General features: G+C 44.7%; 1 protein-coding gene across 3 annotated transcripts in view; it reads left to right on the top strand.

The window, feature by feature from the left end:
• Positions 1–23,192, top strand: part of ADAMTS9 (ADAM metallopeptidase with thrombospondin type 1 motif 9) — a 161,484-nt gene that overhangs the window by 124,560 nt on the left and 13,732 nt on the right. For all 3 annotated transcript variants that reach the window (XM_044933473.2, XM_044933475.2, XM_044933474.2), the window contains 8 exons: positions 659–832; positions 11,401–11,574; positions 14,183–14,377; positions 15,951–16,083; positions 16,290–16,384; positions 16,500–16,594; positions 16,689–16,822; positions 18,633–18,724. In XM_044933473.2, the coding sequence (XP_044789408.2) occupies positions 659–832; positions 11,401–11,574; positions 14,183–14,377; positions 15,951–16,083; positions 16,290–16,384; positions 16,500–16,594; positions 16,689–16,822; positions 18,633–18,724 (1,092 nt within the window). The remainder of the gene's footprint in view (positions 1–658; positions 833–11,400; positions 11,575–14,182; positions 14,378–15,950; positions 16,084–16,289; positions 16,385–16,499; positions 16,595–16,688; positions 16,823–18,632; positions 18,725–23,192) is intronic.

The raw sequence follows: 23,192 nt of genomic DNA on the forward strand, positions 1-23,192 counted from the left end.
AGGGTGTTTTGCAGCTTGGTCAACAAAATGTTTCAGCCTGATTAACAGTACATTTCACGGGCTGAAAACACAACACCCAAGGAAATAGTTTTTCTCTGTCAGCTTTTATTTTTCATACAATTATCCGAATTCCCCTATCTCTAGTAATAGGAGCAAGAAGAAGAGGAGACTGGAGAAAATAATTCTACTTATAAGGCCATAAAATCTTCAGTGATTTTCTCTCCTTGAGTTATAATTTTCATCTGCCAAGAAATTCTCTTGTGTGCAACTGTCTCTCCAATTTTCAAGGCCCTCCAACCTTCCGGGATAGAAATCACTTGGGATTTTCATTTCCCATGGCAGCAGTACTCTAGGATGTACTGAATGTCTCTGAATGATGTCTCCCAGCCTCTTCCATCATCCAGGAGTTTTGTTAACTTGAGAAATTACCCCCAAACTTGAGTCTCTTCCTCACTCAACTGGCTTTGTTAGGCAATGAGGCTGCAGATTTTAGACATTTCCTGGGTCCCTTTCACTGGAAATTAGAAAACCCCGTGATGGCTGTGAAGATCATTGGATTAGGAATGCCATCCCCAGGTCCTTGACCCTCTCCGCCCTGATGACCGCCCCCTCCCACCAACAACCCACAGCTCCCACTTACATCCTCTTGTCCTTGCAGTGCTCCGTGTCGTGCGGCCAAGGCGTGCGGCGGAGAAATGTGGGCTGTCAGATGGGAACGCACAAAACGGCCAGGGAGACCGAGTGCAACCCCTACACCCGACCAGAGTCAGAGCGTGCCTGCCAAGCCCCGCCGTGTCCGCTGTACGCGTGGAGGGCAGAGGAATGGCAAGAAGTAAGTAGAGCCAGGAAGCGGGCACCTGCCAGCCTCTCGCTCAGCCCCCTTGCTATCATCACATCCGTTCCCCTGTGAAGCCCTCCAGTGCAGTGACCAGGCTGGCGTTTTCCCACCAGGTCACTGTCAGAGGGCAGGAGTTCGTTCCAGGCAGGGTGGGAGAACTCCTCCTTTCTCTGCCGTTCCAACGCTTGTGTTCTTGATGTTGCAAATCTGGCTGCCTCCAGAAAAAGTTGAACAGGCCGTGGGCCAAATGCATGAAGATAACTTTCTCAGAAGGAGGGGGAGATGGAAGAAATATTTTTGAATGTGTGTATTCAGACGTGGTCATTTGCGTAAGTTCAAACAGCCACTGGGCAGACCCTAGGTAGAATCTCCTCTGGAATTTTTTTTTTCTTCCATGGCTTCAGCCATCAGCTGGGAGGCAGGCATTTCATTTGAAACCCGGATTAATTAGTGAAGGATTTTCAACATGTAAAAAACTGTGAGTGCCTCTGAAGAACTGCTCCGTTGATGCAGAAATAGACCAATTTGTTTTTCTCCAAGTTAATGTCTAGTTAAAGAAAACACTAAGTGTCCCTGAGGAATGGCCTGGCTCTAGCAAGGATAGGACTTTCGTAGGGAGGATCCTCTGTTTTCAGTGGAGAAGATTCAGTTGTAGAAAAGGGAGGAAAAGATATTTTTAAAAGCAATACTTTATCTACTGACATTGGAATGAAACAGAAAGTACAAGGTGTAAAATGCTCAGAGATAGGAAGTTGAGACAGGAATTTCCCACCAGGAATAGTTTTTCAGGACAGGAGAGACAGTGCCTAGCACTCTGGTGAGTGCTTTATATTCAGTTCAGTTCAGTTCAGTTCAGTCGCTCAGTCATGTCCGACTCTTTGCGACCCATATGTTTATTTTTATTATGGTGTAAGATTGAGGTCCAGTTTTATTCTTTTGCATATGGTGCTTTGGATATTATGAACCTTTTAACCATATTAATTCCTCCAGCCTATGAGCACAGAATCTTTCCATGTATTTCTGCCTTCTTCAGTGTCTTTTATTAGTTTTCAATGTACAGATCTTTCACCTCCTTGGTTAAATTTATTCCTAGGTGTTTTATTCTGTTTTATTCCATTTTAAATGGGATTTGTTTTCCTACAACTGCATTTTTAATCCTTGTGGGGATTCAGCCTTCCAGCTCTGTTCTTCCCTCTCTCTCACCTTCCTGATTGATTATTTCCATTGTTTTCAGTCATCTCTTTTCTTTAGAAGTCTCACCCTCTCTACTAAAAGAAAAAAATTTTTTTTTCTCATTTTCCTTTTCAAAGGAAACTCTAGGGTTTTTTTTTTTTTTTTTCTTTCTTTTCTTCACTTCTATCAGACAGTGGTAGAGAGGAATAGCTAGAGCAGTTATATTTCAAATTAATTGCACTTGAGCCACACAAGTTGCTGGGAACCCCAGAGGCTGTAGAATTCTTCAGACGTGGTTCATATCCTGGAACTGCCACACTTCAAACGCCTGGCTTAGAACAAGGATGCCTAATTTTCTGAGCTGTGAGTTTGCCATCTGTAAAATGGTAAAATGGTAACTATGCAAAGTCCCTCTGAGAAAACGATAAATAATCGAGTGGCTTGGGGATTGACAGGGTGAGATACGGAAGGGAGAAAAGATTCCTTCGTCTCTGCCTGTGTGTCACAACTCAACACTCTTTCTGATTCGTGCTTCAGACCTACCACTGCCTGCTCTCTCCCTCTCTGTCTTCATGTACTGCCAAACTCCACCCTGTGTGACTGCTCCAAGGAGCACAGAGTAAGCGTGTTCAGAAATGAATCTAAGCTGACAGCTGACGCTTTAGCCAACTTTTGAAAACGCTGGAGTCAGTTGGGAAAATGCACGCTCCATTGACACTTCTTTCTGACTCCCACAGACGAGAAATCTTGCCAGACATGCACTGAGGAGATCCTCTTCTCTGATCATCCAAAACGTGCCTAGAAATTTACATCTTTGCATGTGCCATGCAGATTGATCTTTCTAAATCCTTCCTCAAATATTGCTTTCAAGTGCCATGTAAGAACAGAAGACCTACGAAGAAAGCCTGGCCTGTGGCTAAATTTAGAAGCTGGTCATACAGAAGCAATGAGAAAAGCAGACTCTGATAGTTACCCTCCTGCCAACATGCTTCCCCATCAGCCGAGGGAGAAGTTCCATCAAAAGCCATAGTTTCTCATTAGCAGGGCATGCTGGTGGTCCTTTCCTAACATCCCCTTGGCCACAAGGCTTAAAGGGAATGCTGTGAGCAATTGGGCAACCACCTTCATAAGCCATGTCAGGAAAAGAGTGGCCTCTCATCCTATTTACCTGGGGCAGCCCTGGTGTAATTGTTAATTGCCCCTACTTCCATGGTCTAAAGTGTCCTTGTTAAACAGTCAACTGGGTGGTCACTTGATAGTCCACCCCCTTCATGCTCCCCTCAATCAACCTGCACCTTCATTCTGGTTCTCTCCTCCTCTGCACCCACTCACTCCGCTTCCATTTTACCTGATATGTGCAGACACATGTCTTAACTTCCCTCCCTTCATCAAGTGACACCTTGACCTAATGTCAGTGAGATGTCAGGGCACAGCCTTAGAGCCCAGTGAATCAGATGCTGGACACTTGCTACCCCCATCCCATCCCATTATGGGAAGTTCTCTTCTTCTTAGCTGTTCTTGACAGCTAACTCAGAGCTGTTGTTTGCTTTCTACATGTGCATTTTTTCATTTTGCTTCCCCCTTGGACACTATTAAAAACCCACCTGCTTGTTGGCAAGATGTACTTCATGCCAGGCATATAGCAAATGGCACCCTCTTCTTCATGAGAAATAATCCAAGTGTCCGCCTTGAGAAGCATGAGTTCCACCTATGCACAATAGCATGATCATCAGGAATGTTGTATACAGTCACACAGGTTGTACACTGTACAAGCCCAAGGGTGCCATTCCCATAGGCTACAATGTGAGGGGCATCGTCTATGATTATCTGGCACAGTGGCCCTAATACAAATGATAATAAAAGTAATACATCTCATTGTTCATTAAGCTATGGACCAAGCACTCTATTGAGTATTTTTATATGGAGGACCTCATTTAACCTTTTCCATAACTCTCTGGTGTTGTAATTAAATTTTTATCCTCACTTAAAGATGAGGAAGCTGGAGGCTTAGCTAAGTTAATTCATCCAAGTTCATGTAGTTACTAAGTAATAAGGCTGGGATTTGAAGCCCAGAAACCTGACTTCAGGAATACATGCTCTGAATCGTTATAGTCTACCTCCTCCAGTGTTGACATGCACCCAAGGTGAATTCTTTTATTTTATTTTTGGCTTGGCCAGCCTCTTTCTGCATAGTTGGCATCAAAGTATTAGTAGAATTCTCTAGAGGGTGACTGCCCCACCCTCTTCTTAAAATGAAATTCTTGGTCCAGTTGGTTGATAATCAGACCTTAAGGCATGTGGTTGAGGGGAAGTCTTGATGAAGATGGAGCATGTCATTAGTCCCCTTTGTGTATTGAGAGGCCTGTTGACTATACTGGGGAAGGGGGGTTAATGTTTATTCATGGTACCACAAGGATAGAGCCTGGACTTTCAGATATAGCACAAAATAATTGAAGAAGAGAAAAATGCTCTCTTCAGAAAACCACAGTGTTGTAAACAAGACCACCTGGGACTCTGGGAAATTGACATCAAATCTATGGGCTCCATTTACTTCATCTGCAAAATGGGTATTATATGTCAGACTTTGCTGAATCTGGGTCTTAGGTTAAATGAGGTTAAGGGAGGGATTCGGTGCAGTGCCTAGCATATTTTAGGCCTTCCGCAAATGTTACTCCTCTTTGGTACATGAACTCTTGATGGAGAGTTCAGATGATGACCACTGTTTCAGCAAAGACTGTGTATCACAGTGTTGGGCTTTTAAGATCACCTGCCAACTTTGGGTTAGTTATTTAGCTTTTCGCTGCTCAGTTTTACTCACTTTTGAATTATTATGCTCTTGGGGCTGAGTTTAAAAAATTGACTTTTTAATTCTTTTGAAAATTACCATCATAAGAAATTTATAATATTATAATCTATAAATTTATAGATTATCAAAAGCCCTATAAGTAAGCTAATGTATTTACTCATAGCTTACTTATAGGGCTTTTGATTAAATGTGAATTCTGAGTATGTGGGTTATACATCCCTTAGCTTTAAGGAGTAAATCTTCCAGGACTTACGAGTGCTCTTTTTTTTTTACCTTTTCTTACCTTTACCCAGAATACCCTCCTTCCTCCCTAGTACCTCTGTATCACAATAAGGCTGCCCTCCTCCTTTCCTTACTTCAGTGACCCTTGCTCATCCTTCAAGTCTCAGACAAGATGTCGTATCTTTTCAGAAGCCCTTGCTGATCATACCTCCCCTCGAATGACTGAGTCAGGTAGCCCTCCTGTCCACTCTCATTGCACCTTGAAAATACTCTGCTTCAGTAGTTAGTGCTCTGAATTGTTTTTGCCTGTCTTTGCTCTTGATATTGTCAGCTGTTTGAAGTCATAAAACTTGTTCACCAGAGTTTTCCCAGCTTTTAGCACAGTGGCATTGAAGACACTTTATAAATGAATGACTCCATTAATGAATGCAGTGAGAGAATAATAGGTAGAGGGAAGAAGGGAAGGAAGGAAAGAAGGAAGGGAAGAAAAGAGGAAGGAAGGAAGAGAGGGAGGGAGAGAGAGAGAGAGAAAGAAAGGAAGGAAGGAAGAAAGAAGAAAAGACTTTATAAAACAATACCTGGTAATTGGCTTCAACTCTAAAATCACAGCATTGTAAAATTGCTTTTAGAACAGTCAAACAAGCTCTGTTTTTCCTGTAAGGACAGCTGTTTTACTTTCCTGTCACATTGCCATGGACAAGCTGTGCTCAGATCTGCCTGGCCTTTGTTGAGCTGCCCACCCCATGGCTGTTTGACCCAGTGCAGGGACTTGGACCACTCTAACACATATTTGGATTCTAAAAACTTTTATTGATATCAGCTGTAAAATGATTCCCAAGTTCATCTTTTTAGCACAGAAAAATTAGTCATGAACTGCAGGTCCTTGGCCAGTTGGTTACAAAGATTTTATGAAGTTTACAGTAGGGAGTGATCAAGTTTTGATGTGTGAACAAGGGCCAAATACTAACTCTTTATTACTCATTCCTTCATTCATGTATTCAACAAATCTTTGTAGAGTCTTTGCAAAGTGCCAGGCATTAGGCGTTGCGGTTACAATAGAAAATGTGGAATTGCTATGGCGGGGATTGATTATCTAGTGAAAGAGACAGACAGAAGACAAGCAAACAGACATGTTCTATGAAATCACCAAGTATGAAAAGTGCTATGATGGAGAAAAAAAAAAAACAATACGGACAAGGTGCTGAGATAGAGAATGATAGGCTAGCCCTACCTTCTCTAGGGTGGTCAGGGGTAAACGCCAAGAGGCAGTGATTCTAGGTAGAAGAGAGAAGGAGGACAGAGCCCAGCGTGTCTGTGGACCTGTGATCAGTGATTTTTGATGTTCCTACTGGGACACACTGAAGGCTGAGGTGATGGGCATCTGTGTGTGTTTGTTTTTTTTTAATCAATAAAGAATTTTAAAATTATGTACATTTTTAGACATAATGCTATGACATAGTTAGTAGATTATAGTGCAAATATAATTTTTTGTGTACCTTGGAAAACTAGGAAACCCATGTGACTTGCTTTATTGTGTTATTCCCTTTATTGTGATGATCTGGAACCAAACCCACTGTGTCTCTGAGGTGTGTTTGTATTGGTTGAATGAGTGAATGACTTTAAAGTTACAAAATGTATCCACACAGTTATTTCTGCCTTTTACCCTGGCACATATAATATTTTAGGACAAAGATGCCCAAACTCCACTTTTAAAATGAACCTGTTGTAATTTGAAGGTTGCTTTTTCTTTTTTGGATGTAAAGCAATTTAGGATAAATTAATTTTTACTGTCTGTTCCTTTTAGCCAAAGACTCTGTTTAGCACAAGCAGAGCACCATACTGTCAAGTTCTTCACTTGCTCTTTTGCTTGCTTTCCCACACACTATTGAACAATGATAGCCTGACCCTGGTAGGAACACAACACATTCTTTCCTCCATGGAGAAAATCAGCAACCATACAGGTTGAGCAGGTAAATATGAAGAATGATTTTCTTTCCTCCATGGTTAGAGCACCTAAGCAAAAAAAGTAAAGCAACTCAATTCCAGTCTTTTAGGAAAGACAATTTCTACTCATTGCATTAAATGATCCTTTTTAGACATCACCCTGTGGTCAGCCAAACTAGCTAAATAAAATAGTTCCTTAAAAGTTTATTTTATATCTTCCTCACCCTCAAATTTAAAACATTATTTCCTCCCTGTGAGTTTCCACACATTTATAGTTACATGTAGCCCATGGAACAAGGGGCAAATTACCCAAGTTAACCCAGGGCTGTGATAGTTGCTTACTGAATCACAGATATGCTGAATTTCAGAGAGGCTGGTAGTGTGTCTTACATACTTTGTATAGAATTTTCTAAAAGCTATAAAGAAATTGGAGGAAAATCTTCTGAAAATTAAAATAAGCTTAGTTGAGCTTTTCCATCTGTTTTCCAGAATATTCTAGGTCATATTCCAGGACAGAGGAAAGAGTCATAAATCTTACATGGGTGGAATGGGTGATATTACTGAAAGCTGATAAAATCCTATAGTATGGGCTGGATTGCTTTCTGATTACCCAGCCCCTAGACTCTGGTTAGGATTTAAAACCCCAGGAGAACGCCTATGCTAAGTGATTTTCAGAGCCACTGTTGACTCATTCCAAACCACTGGGCAAGTCACTTATTTACTTACTTTAGTTATTCTAAAAGTTATATTCAAAATAAGGTTTCCCAATGCCCTTTGCCAGCATTGGCAAAGTAGTTTTTATGGTAGTTAAGCATTACTTAAGACCAAGGGAGAAACATCTAACAAGCAGAAAAGTAACCCTTGCTTTTCTGCTCTAAACTGTTACTTATTGATACAGCTTAAAGTCCTATGGATTAGTGGAAATGAAAGAGGACACTAGAAGGTTTAGTCCAGGTTGACTGCTCAGTAATCATGTTCTTCTCTGCGCTACCTAAGTCCTGATTTCTCAGGAATTACCTTTTCTGTGGGGAGTTAAGTATGTCTTCTGCACAGATCTACACATCACAAATTAGCCAGTTTTGTTTTGTGACATTCAATGGCTCATTTAGCTTTTTTTAATGAAGCAACAGAAACATTACTACTTCACAATGGTTCTCAGTATCCTTCGGGAGAAGAGAAATCCCAAGAACTGCTGAGTCAGAGCTGGGCTGCATCAGGCACAGCTAGTCTCCTGCACTGGGAGGAAAGGATTTGCTCCTCTGTGCTCATCTCACACTGTTTTCTATTCAGATTTGTGCCCCAGAAAAATTATGAATGATTCCATACCCTAGATGTTGATTTTGAAGCAACAGAAATTTTAAATTAAATTTGCAAATATTTGATAAGGAGCTATCAAGATACAGCCACATACACACCCCCTCTACTTGTTGAAAGAACAAAGCAGCTCACAAAAGACATGGATATACCAGGTGACCCAGCATTTCTAACTCCTAAGGATACACCCAAAGGAATTGAAGTCAGGTGTTCAAATTTGCATACAAATGTTAATAGCAGCACTCTTCATAACAGCCAAAAGACTGAGACAACCCAAATGTCCATTAACATTTGAATAAACAAAAGGTGGTATATCCATACAATGGACTATTCAGCCATAAAAAGGAATGAAATACTGATCCATGCTCAACATGGCAAGACCTTGAAAGCATTCTGCTAATTGAAAGAAGCCAGACAACAACAGGCCACATATCGGATGATTCCATTTCTATGACATACCCAGAACAGGCAAATCCATGAAGACAGAAGGTAGCTTGGTAGTTGCAACAATATGAGAGAAAGAGGGAATGAGGAGTGATTGCTTAATGGGTGTAGGGTTCCCTTTCTGGGTGATGTGATTTCACAACATGGCCAGTGATTACATGCCACTGAATTGTATACTTTCAAACGGTTAAAATGGTGAATGGATTATGTCTATTTTCCTAACCAAAAAAAAAAAAAAAGAAGGAAGGAAGGAGAAAGGAAGGAAGAAATGAAGAAAGAAAGAAAAAGAAAAGTAAGGCAAGGGGTATATGAGGTAAGACATCTCTGGGTCAAGCTGAATTCCATACTCAAATGCCTTTGGGATAAGGCAGGTCATAAAAGCAAAGGAGACTTGTCAGAGACAAAAGAAAAATGGGATCTGTGATGCTCTCTAGACTAAAAGGAGAAAGTTTAAAATATATTATGTGAACAACAATGACAGTTCACAGCAGTCGGATAAGGCCCTAAGACAACAGAGTTTATAATCCCTGGTTAAAGGAAACCTAAGCTGTCCTTGACACAGGTTGGTTACAGTACCTTTCCTATGTAATCTAGAGTCTTGAAATGTTGAGTAACACAGATTCTTTAGATAGGACAGGCTTTGGAAGACCTTTAACAGCACAGATAACTAAGGTGAAACTTCTACAGTGGGGTTTGCTCTTGGTCAAAGTAAAATGAGATAAGTAATTTGTGGTCAGCACAAAGATCATTCTAGATTGAAACATACCACTTGCTCTATGTTCTCCACATGGTTTATGGGAATAAAAAACATCTATCCTGTTTACCTCACAAAGAGATGGATAGCCTGAGATCTTTAGGCGGCTAAATCCTAGTTTATTCATCTGGAAAATGGAAATTATAGTAGTGGTTCAATCTTGATCGCTAGCTGTCTACTTCTTTAATGTCAGTCTTTGCTACTAAAATACAGCTCATCTCTGTGCTCTTTGTTTCCATTACCATTCATCCAGACCCATCATAGGGCCAGACACTTCTTAGGAACTTGGTGGATACTGGCCAAATGATCCAGGGATGACACCAACTCAGTCTGGAGAAGAAAAGCTATCCTCAGGTGCCTGAGGGTGGTTATTTGTAGGAAACAAAACTTGTCCTTTATGCTCCCTTGGAATTAACCACTAGGACAAGAGGTTGGAGTCAGCAAAGAGATAGGCTTAGTTCTGTGTTATGAAATGGACCACCTGAACAGGGAATAACTTCCCTGACTCTAGAGGTATTTCAACATCAATATCTAGAGGCCATATGTTTTAAAGAGATTTAGTGTTTGAGTGTGGAGAAGGCAATGGCACGCCACTCCAGTACTCTTGGCTGGAAAATCCCATGGATGGAGGAGCCTGGTGGGCTGCAGTCCATGGGCCCGCTAAGAGTCAGACACGGCTGAGCGACTTCACTTTCACTTTTCACTTTCATGCATTGGAGAAGGAAATGGCAGCCCAGTCCAGTGTTCTTGCCTGGAGAATCCCAGGGACGGGAGAGCCTAGTGGGCTGCCGTCTATGGGGTCACACAGAGTCGGACACGACCGAAGCGACTTAGCAGCAGTAGCAGCAGCAGCAGTGTTTGAGTGAGTGAAGTAAGGTTCATTCCAAATCCAATTTTCATTCATTCACACTTTCATTGCTTCATCCTGACAGTCACTTATTGAATGCTGATCATTATGGCAGAAACAGTATTGTTGTTACCAAGTTCAAGCTCATGCTGCTTGCCACATGCCATATCAGTAAATCGAGGGATGAGGTACTGGGGCAAGGAACAGCAATTTTCTGACTTTATTCAGAAAGCCAGTGGACCAAGAAGGTGGTGGACTAGTGTCCCAAAGAACCATCTTAACCAGAGCTAGACTTACTGGTTGTTGCAGACTTCTTTATACCAGAATGCTTTGTTCTCAGAGCTGTCCAAGTAGGCCTGGTCACAAGGTTCCCATAAACCTCCAATAGGACCATTGTTATTTTCTTTTTGGCAACTTTTTATCCTTGTATGAATGAATACTTTAAAGGTCAGAGCCTTGAGAATGGGCTGTAACATACATTACAGGCAACATTCTTTTATAAAAGGTGCAGAGGCAGATGGCTAAGTACAGGCTGCTGCTGCTGCTGCTGCTAAGTCGCTTCAGTCGTGTTCGACTCTGTGCGACCCCATAGACGGCAGCCCACCAGGCTCCCCCGTCCCTGGGATTCTCCAGGCAAGAACACTGGAGTGGGCTGCCATTTCCTTCTTCAATGCATGAAAGTGAAAAGTAAAAGTGAAGTCGCTCAGTCGTGTCCGACCCTTAGCGACCCCATGGACTGCAGCCTACCAGGCTCCTCCGTCCATGGGATTTTCCAGGCAAGAGTACTGGAGTGGGGTGCCATCGCCTTCTCCTAAGTACAGGCAACAGAGCACAAGAGTTAGAGCCAAAGGATTAGACCCAATATGGAGTCACGTGTGTTCTTTTCAGTTACATTGTTAAGTTACGAGGGTAAAGTAATAAGTTCTCTGATAATACACTCAGCGATCTCCCAATCTTAAAGAGTATATAGAAAGGAAAATAAATTATCACAGTAACAAGACATGAGAAATCATCTGTTATTCTTCCACATCACCACCTGTTTTGTCTATCTATAACAGTGCACCAAGACTTGTGGTGAAGGCTCCAGGTACCGGAAGGTGGTATGTGTGGATGAGGACAGAGGTGGTGAGGTTCACGGCGTGCACTGTGGCATGAGCTCACGGCCTGTGGACCGCGAGAGCTGTAGTCTGCAGCCCTGCGAGTATGTCTGGATCACAGGAGAATGGTCAGAGGTATGGTCTTGGGGGTTCTGGAACCGCCTTCAGGCAGCGATGGCCTAGGGGTGGCAGACTGATGAGGGCAAGAATGGGGGAGACGCACATCCACCTGCTGGTTCTTTCCCTAAGAACTGGAAGCCCTCAGACAAGTCCCTCAGCCTTCCTGGGCTGGAGTCCTACATATGCAAACTGGGAGAGGTGCATGAGATGGTGTCCAAGCTCCCCTCAACTCTAAAATCATGTGAGTCACCCTGATGTCCTGTTATTATCATTAGAAAGGAATTCTTAGAGGATGGCTCTAGGTGCCTGAAGAAGGTTAAGTATAAGAAAATATCTTAGGGGACTTTCCTGGCAGTCCCATGGTTAACACTCTGTACAATGCAACAGATATGAGTTTGATCCCTCGTCAGGGAACTAAGATCCCCCATGCTGCAGGGCACAGCCAAAAAAAAAAGAAAATATCTTAGCATGAGGGAGGCCATAAGAAATGGTGGGGACTGTGACAAACTAGCACATGGTGTGTAAAAGGAACAGGTTCTCTTCCCCTCCAGTGAAGGCCACGCAGAAATGTGGGTCCTGTGTTAGCAGAGGTGATCTTTCAGAGTCAATCGTAGGATGTTCCCCACCTTATTCCTCTCTCCAACCCCCAGAGATGAGAGCCTCTTACACATCAGAACTCTGGTGTGCAAAGGATAAAGGAAGCCAGAGGCACTCAACATTTTCAGGAAGCTCTTAATAGCTACTGAAGGGTGTGTGTTCTTTTCAGAGCTGTGGAGGCCTCTGGATAGAACTTGACCATTTGTGGAGCTCCCTTCCATTGCTATATAAGACTACCTCCCAGCTCATTCCCCACATAAATGTGGATTCCTATTGCTCCTGTCTGGTAGGGGAAAAGGGTCTTAGCACCTGCCATCTCAGACGTTCAGCCTTTAAAGTAATGCAGACTGAGGTCAAGGCGTGCATTTTAGGTACTCTAAAATACCCACAGCTTGGACGGACACCATTTGTAAGCCATCTACCCACACATGACATACCTCAGACGAGCCCTGCACTCTGCTGGCCTGGTATCAGCTGCATCTTTGGGCATTTGAACAGCAGCAGCCAAAGAAGGAAGAAGTGGATAACAGTGTTTCCAAGTCTCAAGCCAGCTGGAAGGGAAGGCGCGAGGATGTTCTGCGTGCCTGTGGCTGGGCTGGCTCCCTACTCTGTCTGAGACCCTGTCAAGGGGAGCCTTCCCCCTGGAAATGCTACAGGAGCAGCCAGCCATGTGGCTTAATGTGATAACTCAGGAGACAGCAGGAAAAAGAGACACTGGTTTTAATAGCAAGTGAGAACTGATGGAAGCTATGGTTGTTGTCGTTGTTTAGAAGCTAAGTCGTGTCCGACTCTTTGCAACCCCATGGACTGTAGCCTGCAAGGCTCCTCTGTCCATCGGATTTTCCAGGCAGAGGATACTGGAATGCATTGCCATTCTCTACTCCATAGGATTTTCCCTGACTAGGGATCAAACCTGCATCTCCTGCTTTGGCAGGCAGATTCTTTACTACTGAGCCAAGAAGCTATGATCCCTCACCCCGAGAAAAGCAAAACACACCACATGCTGCATACAGTTTCCAGGGTTCATCTGGCCCCTTTTTTGACCTTGAGAATCCTGAAACCCTAATTTTGTGTAACATTTTTACAGCAAGTGGCCAATTATTTGATGACTTTTCCCAAAAGTATCATCAAAACTAAATTTGTTGGTTGATTTGCGTTCTCTTTTTAAAATAGTATATTATATAAATTATGTAGCTGAGGAAGTTGAACACAATCTAGAAATCTTACCAATAACCAATTAGATGTCCCATCACGGAAGGGGGCTGGGACACCTGTGAAAAACTTCTTTTTTCTCCTTTTCTGGATTGTCTGGGTATTTTTAAGTGCCATATAATTATGGCAAAAGGCCTAAATGACTGCATGATTTAGAGAGAGAGTGAAAGAGAAGCAGAAAGGTAATGTTTAAGTCAAGATTCTGGATTGGCCAAAAAAGTTTGTTTGGACTACAAACCTGAACGAACTTTTTGGCCAACCCAATACATAGCCAGGGAGATAGGAGACAGGAGGGGTTGAGCAGAGGGCAGATGGGCCAGCAGACCATCGAGTAGGGAAGGATATTGTCCCACAGTCCTCTTTCGGCAAAGAGCCTGGATTTTACACAGAGGGCATCTCCAGCTCTCCCTACATCTCACGGGGTCACTTCTCTGACGCAGTCATGGTAGGTTCAGAAAAGTGTGATTTGTCCACCCTTGTAGAGCTGTGGATGCTGTAAGTGGACCCAAAGACAGCCGGAGCGCCTCCCCCACCTGCTTCTCACCTTGAAAATCCAGAGCAGGGGCTTGAGGTGCCCCCAACGGGGACTGTTTGGGGGCAAATATGCAGTAGCAGCATGGATCTTGGAAGGCTCCTGTAGGGCTTGCACATCCCCTGAGTGCTGTGGGCTGCTGCTTGTAGTGCATAAGAAGCTAATAAAGAGAGCTCTCGGCCCCGTTGTCCCGGGGTCAGCGTTCGATGTGGAGGTCAGAGGCCTATTGTGGCTGCCCTCAGGCCCTGCTCCAACCTCTGCTCTCTACCCGCCTCTTCCCAGTGCTCAGTGACCTGTGGAAAGGGCTACAAACAAAGGCTGGTCTCCTGTAGCGAGATTTACACCGGGAAGGAGAATTACGAGTACAGCTACCAAACCGCCATCAACTGCCCAGGCATGCAGCCGCCCAGTGTCCAGCCCTGCTTCCTGCGAGAGTGCCCTGTGTCGGCCACCTGGAGAGTGGGCAACTGGGGGAGTGTAAGTAGCCAACTGGGTGGTCATGGTGGCAAGCTGCTGGATCTCAGATCCTGACTCAAACATACCTTACCTGAGCTGTCCTAAGTGACTGCCTCCCAGGAGAGCCCTGGGAGAGAAACAGGAGTTAACATCGTGAAATGGGCTGATAGGGAAAGAAAGCTTCTCTGATTGTTGGGTCTGGTGCTTAAAGCAGGGGCCGGGGGGTGGGGGTGGCTAGCCCTGAAGCCATACAGCCTCCATCTGATTCTTGGTTCTGCCACTTCCCAGTTGAACAGCCTTGGTGGTGGTGGTTCAGTCATTCAGTTGTGTCTGACTCTACAACCCCATGGACTGCAGCATGCCAGGCTTCCCTGACCTTCACCATCTCTCAGAGCTTGCTCAAATTCAGTCCATTGAGTCAGTGGTGCAATCCAGCTATCTCATCCTCTGTCGTCCCCGTCTCCTCCTGCCTTTGATCTTTCCCAGCATCGGGGTCTTTTTCAATGAGTCGGTTCTTTGCATCAGGTGGCCAAAGTATTGGAGCTTCAGCTTCAGCATCAGTCCTTCCAGTGAATATTCAGGACTGATTTCTTTAGGATTGACTTGTTTGATCTTTGGACAAGGTGCCAAAAGTTCATGTCTGTTTCCTCCCCTGCAGAATGGGTTATGAAGATGAAATGAATATTCATGCATAAAAACCACTTGGGTTATAATGAAACCTTTTTAAGTTCCACATGTTTGACCACAATTTAAAATTAAAAAGCACCCAGAATTCTTGTCTTTCCCCTAATAAGGGTTATAGAAGTGTTCACTGTTGTAGCTTCTGTTGCTAAGAAGCCTGTTTGTCCCTCTGGATCAGGAATTCTTGGTTGAGTTAGGATTACAACAGGTAAGAATATTTGAAATTGAAACTGCTGTAGAAAATTGCCCCAGCCTCCTGGCTGCTGACTATGAGACTTTCACTGATGCGAAGAGATGATCAGGCTGAAGTTTGGGACCAGTTGAAAGTGGTTAAGGTTTCAATCGTGGATCCACCATGACCTTAAACAAATTTCCTCACATTTGAGCCCCAATTTTCCCTCTGTAAAAATAGAATAAAATCCCATGGACGGAGGAGCCTGGTAGGCTGCAGTCCATGGGGTCACCAAGAGTTGGAGGCTTAACTGAGTGACTTCACTTTCACTTTTTACTTTCATGCATTGGAGAGGGAAATGGCAACCCATTCCAGTGTTCTTGCCTGGAGAATCCCAGGGACGGCGGAACCTGGTGGGCTGCCGTCTATGGGGTCGCACAGAGTCGGACACGACTGAAGCGACTTAGCAGCAGCAGCAGTACTATCTCATAGGGTGATTGCAAGGCTTAGATGAGAAAATTATTAATTTCTCATATGCTTGAATACCTATGTAGGTACAGAAGTACATATGTACAGGCATGTATGTATAGAACTCAGCACAAAGACTGGCCCATAGGAAGTGCTGTCCAAGTATTGGGTATTTGTTTTCAGCAGCAAACCTCTAAGCTCTGAGCTCCATGCCTCAGGAAGTCCAGTCCCCCAGGTTCCACAGACCCATCACTGGCCCTGCTCTGCTTACAGTGCTCCGTGTCTTGTGGCGTGGGAGTGATGCATAGGTCTGTGCAGTGTCTCACCAACGATGACCAGCCCAGCCACTTATGCCCTGCTGACCTGAAGCCAGAAGAAAGAAAAACCTGCCACAATATCTATAACTGTAAGTCAGCAAACCAAAGCCACGTTTCTGGATCTTGAAGAGCAGGCCTTGTTGTTGATGCGCTTGCCTGCCCTTTTCTGGAATAGAGAATTTATTTTTGAGACATTGGCCCCCACACTGACCAATGTGCACATGAATGATGTAACCAGTCCCGTTGGCAGCCACTGCAGACTCACAGCTCATGCTCATGGATCTGTGTATTCTAGGTGAGTTGCCCCAGAACTGCAAGGAAGTGAAAAGGCTGAAGGGTGCCGGCGAAGATGGGGAATACTTCCTGATCGTCACAGGAAAACTCCTGAAGGTACTCGTCCGAGCTCAGTCATTATTCCTACACTGCTTTCAGAGCTGGCAGCCCTGGCTGTCATGGTCCCATTTCCGAGCCTCCCCTGGCAGGTTTTGTCTGGTCTGTCTTTCAGGTCTTCTGTGCAGGGATGCACTCTGACCACCCCAAGGAGTACATGACACTGGTCCACGGCGACTCTGAGAATTTCTCTGAGGTTTACGGGCACAGGTAGGAGAGCTCCGAACTCAGAAGAGCCCGGACCACTTGGAGATCCCTAGAAACGCCTCCCCATCCTCACCAGAACATTCTTTCTGTCTTACAGGTTGCACAACCCAACCGAATGCCCCTACAATGGGAGCCGACGTGATGACTGTCAGTGTCGGAAGGACTACACAGCAGCTGGGTTCTCCAGCTTCCAGAAGGTCAGAATAGATCTGACCACCATGCAGATCATCAGTAAGTCCCATAGAACATTCTGGGGCATGTGTCCGTGGGTCTTTCCATTCAGGCCATGACACATCCTGCTCAGGGTTGGGCTGAGGCCCAGAGGGTACAAAAATGAACTTACGATCCAGGGATGACAACCCTGGTCTAAGCTGCCTGAAGGTGGGGTTTGCTCCACCTTTGATCACTGTGGTCCCCCCAGTGCCTGGAAAGGGCTGAGCAGTGGGCAGTGCTCCATCAGATTAGTGACAAATGAACAGAGGAGACAGAGGCACATTAAAGGGGTGCCATCATAGTGGGGAAGTCAGGGCAGCGTCTCCCAAAACATGATATCATAGTTGAGACCTTAAGGCCAAGTGGGAGTGAGCCAAGTATTGAGTTAGGCAGAGCAAGCATGGGAGCAGAAATTCTGAAGGATGAAGTTTTAAGGGAGCAGATGCAGACTCTGAAGCTATGAAATTCTTGTAGCAGCATTCACCCCACCCTGGGTTCCCACCAGCAGTGTATCCACACTGGCACGTGCGCACACACATGCACACGCGCACACACATGCACGCACACGCGCACACACACACACACAGGAGCATAAAACTAATTTGCTCTGAAGGCCGATTTACAGAAGAAAAATGGAGGACAGAATTACCTATTTTTTAAACTAGCCTGCCTGTGGGCTAATTTCATACTCTGGCCGACACTGCATTTTTGTTAGGGACATTAATCATAGGAGTGGTTAAAGACAGCTCAAATATCCCAACCTGTTCCCTTGAATGGAGGGAAAACAGAAATAATGAATAATTAAGTTTTTTTCATTAACATTGTTCCTGTAATCTTGCCTTGCTTTCCTTTGGAGGTAGATTACACTTGATTTGTACCAAGATATTTTTAATTGCCTTCAGCCAGACTGATGAGGGCTAAGGGCAGAGTCTGCAGTTTCCCACTTAAATACTGCCCCAGCTGAGACCCAGAGCTTCCTGGTGCTGAAGCTGGAAAAGGCAGGATGGGGGACTCAGATTTCCCTCCCACAAAACTGCAGAAAAGATTGAGGCCTTCTCTTGCTATTCCCAAAAGACAAAGCAGAAAGATTTAAAAAGCTGCCTCCGGTCTCCAGTCCCCACCAGATTTTGCAGGATTCTCAGTCTGTCTCCTCCCAAGCCGCCTTCCCCATTCTCCCAGCTGTTCTCAGGACCTACACGAGGGTTAAAAACACGAACATTGTTTTTATTGGCTTTTTTAAAAACTACAAGTTAGCCCCAAACTTGAGAAACTGCCATTAATATTTTCAAGATGTGGGTTCTAATTGCTCCACATTTTGGCAACTAGACTGCCTGGGCCACAGGAGGACAGCTGAGCCTCGGGGAGGAACTGCTAAGTAGCTGGAAATGCTTGGTTGGCTGATTTCCCCAGTCCTGCAGCCTCCGGGGCGGCCGCCGTCTACAGGAGGTTCACAATCATCCAATTGCACTGCATTTAAGCGAGGTGATTCACACAGTTATTTGTATAGGAATCGAGTCCAGAGTCATCTGAAACCCCTTTTTTTGGCTTCCATACTGTGAGGAGACAGACAGTGCTGGTAAAACCCAGGGAAGGAAGCTCTCGGAACCACAAATACAGTGACTGGGGAGTGGGGAGCAGAGCAAGTGTACATCTGGATCCATTTGCTCACTAATCATATTTTGGATTGTTTTTTTTAATTTCCCATACCCTCTTGTGACTTCTCTAACTCTTCTTCTTCCCTTCTGTCTCCTTGTTAATATCCTGTCCAAACTCTTTCTCCTGCTCTCACCTTTCCCCTCCCTTCAACCCGTTCTCCAAAACCCCACAGCCACTGACTTACAGTTTGCCAGGACCAATGAAGGACATCCCGTCCCCTTTGCCACTGCTGGGGACTGCTACAGTGCCGCCAAGTGCCCACAGGTACGTGCCAGGGACACCAACCCGCCGCCCCCGGGGATCCGCACCCCTCCCTGGCCACCCCGCCCCACCCTGGGCTGCGTCTGTTTCTGCAGATGTAATCAGAATGGCAGCTCTAGCTGCAAGGCAGTTTGGCCACCTGTATCCAGGCCTCACAGATGCTGCAGCCTCTCAGCTCCTAGGGGTGCTTCCTAAGGAAGTGGTCACGGCCACGAGCCAGACTTCTGCATTCAGCAGAATGCATCAGTGATCATGGTAAAAACTTAGAAACAAATCAGATATCAGATGGCAAGCTTTGGTTAAACAAACGATGATGTTGGTAAATGTTTAATGATTGGCTCTCCAAGGGATGGAGGCGGGGGAAGCAGTGGTTTGTAGCATTTGCCCCTTTCTGGGGTGTCCATTTTCTCCCTGACTGGTTTCAGGTTGTCAGTGTCCTATCACAAATAGGAGAGTTAGGGAGAGATGCACGGTTGTCTCTCAAAAGGCAGTACAAGCAGATGCCAACACTCTGCTGTCAGACGTTAAAAATTCTGAATATTGCATAACACAGAAAACCTGTCAGTCCAGTTTCCACTGCATAAGTGTGCAGTGTCTGGACCAAGAAAGTGCAAAGCTGTCTCCTGGATTCTGTCTCCAGCAGAGCTGCTCAGTGGCCGTCTTACCCATTCGACAGTTGCGCAGGTTTTTGCCTCCTTAAAGGTGTGGCTTGTTCATTTGACTTGCCTCTTGAAACAGGCTGTTATAATCATCCTTGGCTCACTTTGCCAAGTAGGCATCAGTCTTTGCCAGAGGCTTCTGCAAGGAGAGGGCAGGACACACGTAATGAATTAGGTGATTCTGGACAGAAGAGCCTGGCCCCAGTTTTTTCCGCTGGTTTACATGAGGTCTTTATAAAGCTGTTGTCAAACTCCGTGTTGGAAATCTTCGTGTTGCTGTGAGCCTTCACAGGTTCTAGGAATTGGGACTGGGAGATGCTCAGAGTGCCAGCCACTGCCTCCCCAGGATGCATTTACACACAACCAGAGACCATCCAAAGACAAACACATCTGAATTTTCTTTTAACGACGTGTTTTCTCAGCCCCAAGCTTTAGAAAGTATTGCTAAACATTTTAGAGCAGTGAAAAGGAAGCTCTCAGGGGAGAAAGAAAATAAACAAAGGACAGAATGTTAAAAGGGGCCTTTTCTCCATTACCCAGGAATTGAAAGACTTTTGAAGTGCGGTTTCTTTAGAGCACTTGATGACTTCAAACACCCCATTCGTATGGGTTGCATTTAACAGCTTATAGATTGGCTGTCCCTGCCCTTTTCAAATGCCTCAGGATTTTCTTGTTTCGATATGTGCATCTTTGGCGAAACTTAAGTAAATGAGAGGTAATTTGCATTCGATTATTTTAATAACTCAGAGACAAAGGAACTGATTGATTTGCTAAATCCTGACACTAATGCAGTTACTAAGTGAGAAAAGCAAAGCCAGTGTGAGGCTAACTTGTATTCTTTCCAGTCCATTCTTTAAATCGTGTCAGATACTTTTTTTTTTTTTTTCCCTTGGATCATAGACTTTGTCAGATACTTTTAGAATTAAATTCCTTAGAAGTTTATTGAGCACCAACTATGCTGATGAAAGGTGGGAGTTTTTCAAATCACTTTTCCGGGGAAATGCCTGTAGAAAGCAGGACTGTGCAAACTACTCTGGAGCCCTGCTTGTCCTCTGATCTGTGACTGCAGAGATATCAAAGCAGAGCGATGCTGTGTTTGACAGTCTGCTTCTTTTTCCTCCTTATCCACTGCTGTTGCTTTAAGGATCTATGTATCATTAAGGGTGGGTTCCCCAAGAGCCCTCCACTCAAGATGCAGCCAGAGTGCATGTTGTTATCCTGATCACAGTGCGTGTGGCGTTATTATTACTGCTGGTGTTATGAGTGTCTGCTGAGTGTTCACTACACTTGAGACACTGTGCTCAGCATTTCTAAATCAGGGTAGCATTTAATCATCCACAGCATTCTGTGAGAATGCTCCCTTTTTCCAGATGAGGCAGCTGAGAGGTGTGGAGAGGTCAGGTAACTTATCCAAACCCATGTTGGTGCTCGGTAGAGGCCAGATTTGATGCCAGTGCATCTGAGTCCGAATCCATGAAAGCAGACGTGTCTGGCTGATCCTGTTTTCAGACAAGACTTGTACAGCATACACCCTTGTCCAGCAGGGAACAAAACCTCCCTTTGTCAAAGCTACATCTTTTGCTGACCTTTCTGGAATATCTAGTGTATGCATGCCTTAATCACCTTTACTCTTAAATCAGCAACAGGAGATAGTAGCTAAAACGCCCTTTAGACCCTGAAGATAAGGCCTGTGGGGACAGAGAACTGGAGCTGAAAAGGACAGTAGATCTACGCTCCACTGATGACAGGCAACTTTCAGAGTGCTAATTATCAACTAGGATGCTGGCTAAAAATGCAAATCCCTGACCCTGAATAGGCCAGAGAGAGAATAAGAACAAAAACTTGTTTATCACCTGCTCTGAAAGGGCAGATCTAACCAGCATGTAATCCGCTCAGCTACGTGCTCAGACACTGAACCCGGGGATCAGCCTGACACATCCTGGGACTAGAAGCCTGCTCCTTCTAAGGACTTTGACGTCAAAGCATATCACGTCTGTCTTCTGAGATGTAGGCTTGTCAGGCAGTCTTCATGGGAAACAGGATAAGGAAGGAAAGAAGAGGGTATCCTTGGCAATAGTGAGGGCTGGGTGTTGTGATCAGTGTGGATGCCCTCTGCAGGGGAGGGAGGTTAGGAAAGTAAGAATTGGCCAGGTGGGCGAATGCAGCATCCAGAAGCCAATGTCTAAGGAGGCTCAGCAAGGAGGGTTTTGAGCATCCGGTGTGACCACAATCACAGATACCTGGGTATTGAAGTCACTCAACACGACAGCCACTAACATCTGCATAGTACTGTCATAAAACCAGTTCAAAAAATATTTTAAAACATCACCTACTCTCTGCCAGGTAATGGGCTAGGTGTGTCATATCTTCTGCATTCTGTCTTATTACCCATTTACAGATGGCCTCAGGAAGGGTAACCCGTTTGCCTGAGATCGCACTAAAGGCAGAAGAGTCAGGATTCTAGGATAAATTCCTCCCCCTGACCACAGCACGACTGATGTTTTGGGCTGGATAATTCTCTGTTGTTGGGGACTAGGCTGTGCCTTGTAGGATATTTAGTAATAACAGTAATAACTCTGGTCTCTCTGCATCAGCTGCTGGTGGCTCACACATCCACCAGCTGTGACATGGCAACCAAAAATGTCTCCTGAGGTTGCCAGATTTCCCATGGGGGCAAAAATGCCCTCTGATGGAATCCACTGATTTAGACTGCACTAAATCCTCCCTTCACCTCTGTGAATAGGAACCCTCTTTGTTCCCAGTGTACAGATGTAGGATTTAAGGCCCCTAAAGAGTTCATAAACCGTTTAGCATTTATGGAACCAACATGGAGAGGAAACCTCCAAGTTACACCTGATCCTGGAAGTCTTCATGGAAGAGCTAGGATGTAATATTGATATTTATTAAGACTATATCAGGGTTTTCCGAAGGCTCAGCTGGTAAAGAATCTGCCTGCAATATGGGAGGCCTGACTTCGTTTCCTGGGTCAGGAAGATCCCCTGGAGAAGGGAATGGCAACCCACTCCAGCATTCTTGCCTGGAAAATTCCATGGACAGAGGAGCCTTGCGGGCTGCAGTCCATGGGGCTGCAAAGAGTTGGACACGACTAAGCAACTAAGTACAGCAAGACTATATCAAATGCCTCGTCATATGTTACAAACCATAACTGGTATAAATAGGCAAAGCAATGCCAAGTCCCACCCCTCAATAAGCTTACTGCTATAATAGAGAGAGAAAACTAGCACTTACAAAACAATAAGAAAATGCAGGACTAATACCAATATTTTTGAATATCTGTTAGGGACCAGCCATACAGCCCTCAGCTAATTTCATTTAGTCATCACTATACTACTCTGAGGAAGGCACTCTTATTATTACCTTCCATTTTACAGATGGACAAACTGAGGTTCCTACAGGGTAAATCATCTGTGCACGTGAAAAAGCCAACTTTACACTTAGGTCTGGTTAGGTGTGAGCCTCCACCTCACTACTCTCTTTGATGTATTTAAGACCATTTTGACAAAAAACTGTATCCTAAGGCTCAGAGATGAAGCTTTCACCCACTGTCTGCAGTTCTTGCAGAAAGCATACTTTTTACTCCCAAACTGCTCATGAATCTATTTAAGATGCCTTTGTGGAGTCATTTTTGCAAGAGAGAAATACACAGAGACAGATGGAGAAGGCAAGAAAGGCTCTCTGCTGCCCTGTCTCCTTGGAAATAAAAATGGAAACACCCGAGGCCACGCTTGGAAAGGAATACCACAGCGCAGCTGGGAGGTGTGGGTTCCCTGGGCCTGGAAGCTTGGCTGGTC

This window comes from Bubalus bubalis, chromosome 21 (genome assembly GCF_019923935.1).
Source record: "Bubalus bubalis isolate 160015118507 breed Murrah chromosome 21, NDDB_SH_1, whole genome shotgun sequence".
Lineage (NCBI taxonomy): Eukaryota > Metazoa > Chordata > Mammalia > Artiodactyla > Bovidae > Bubalus > Bubalus bubalis.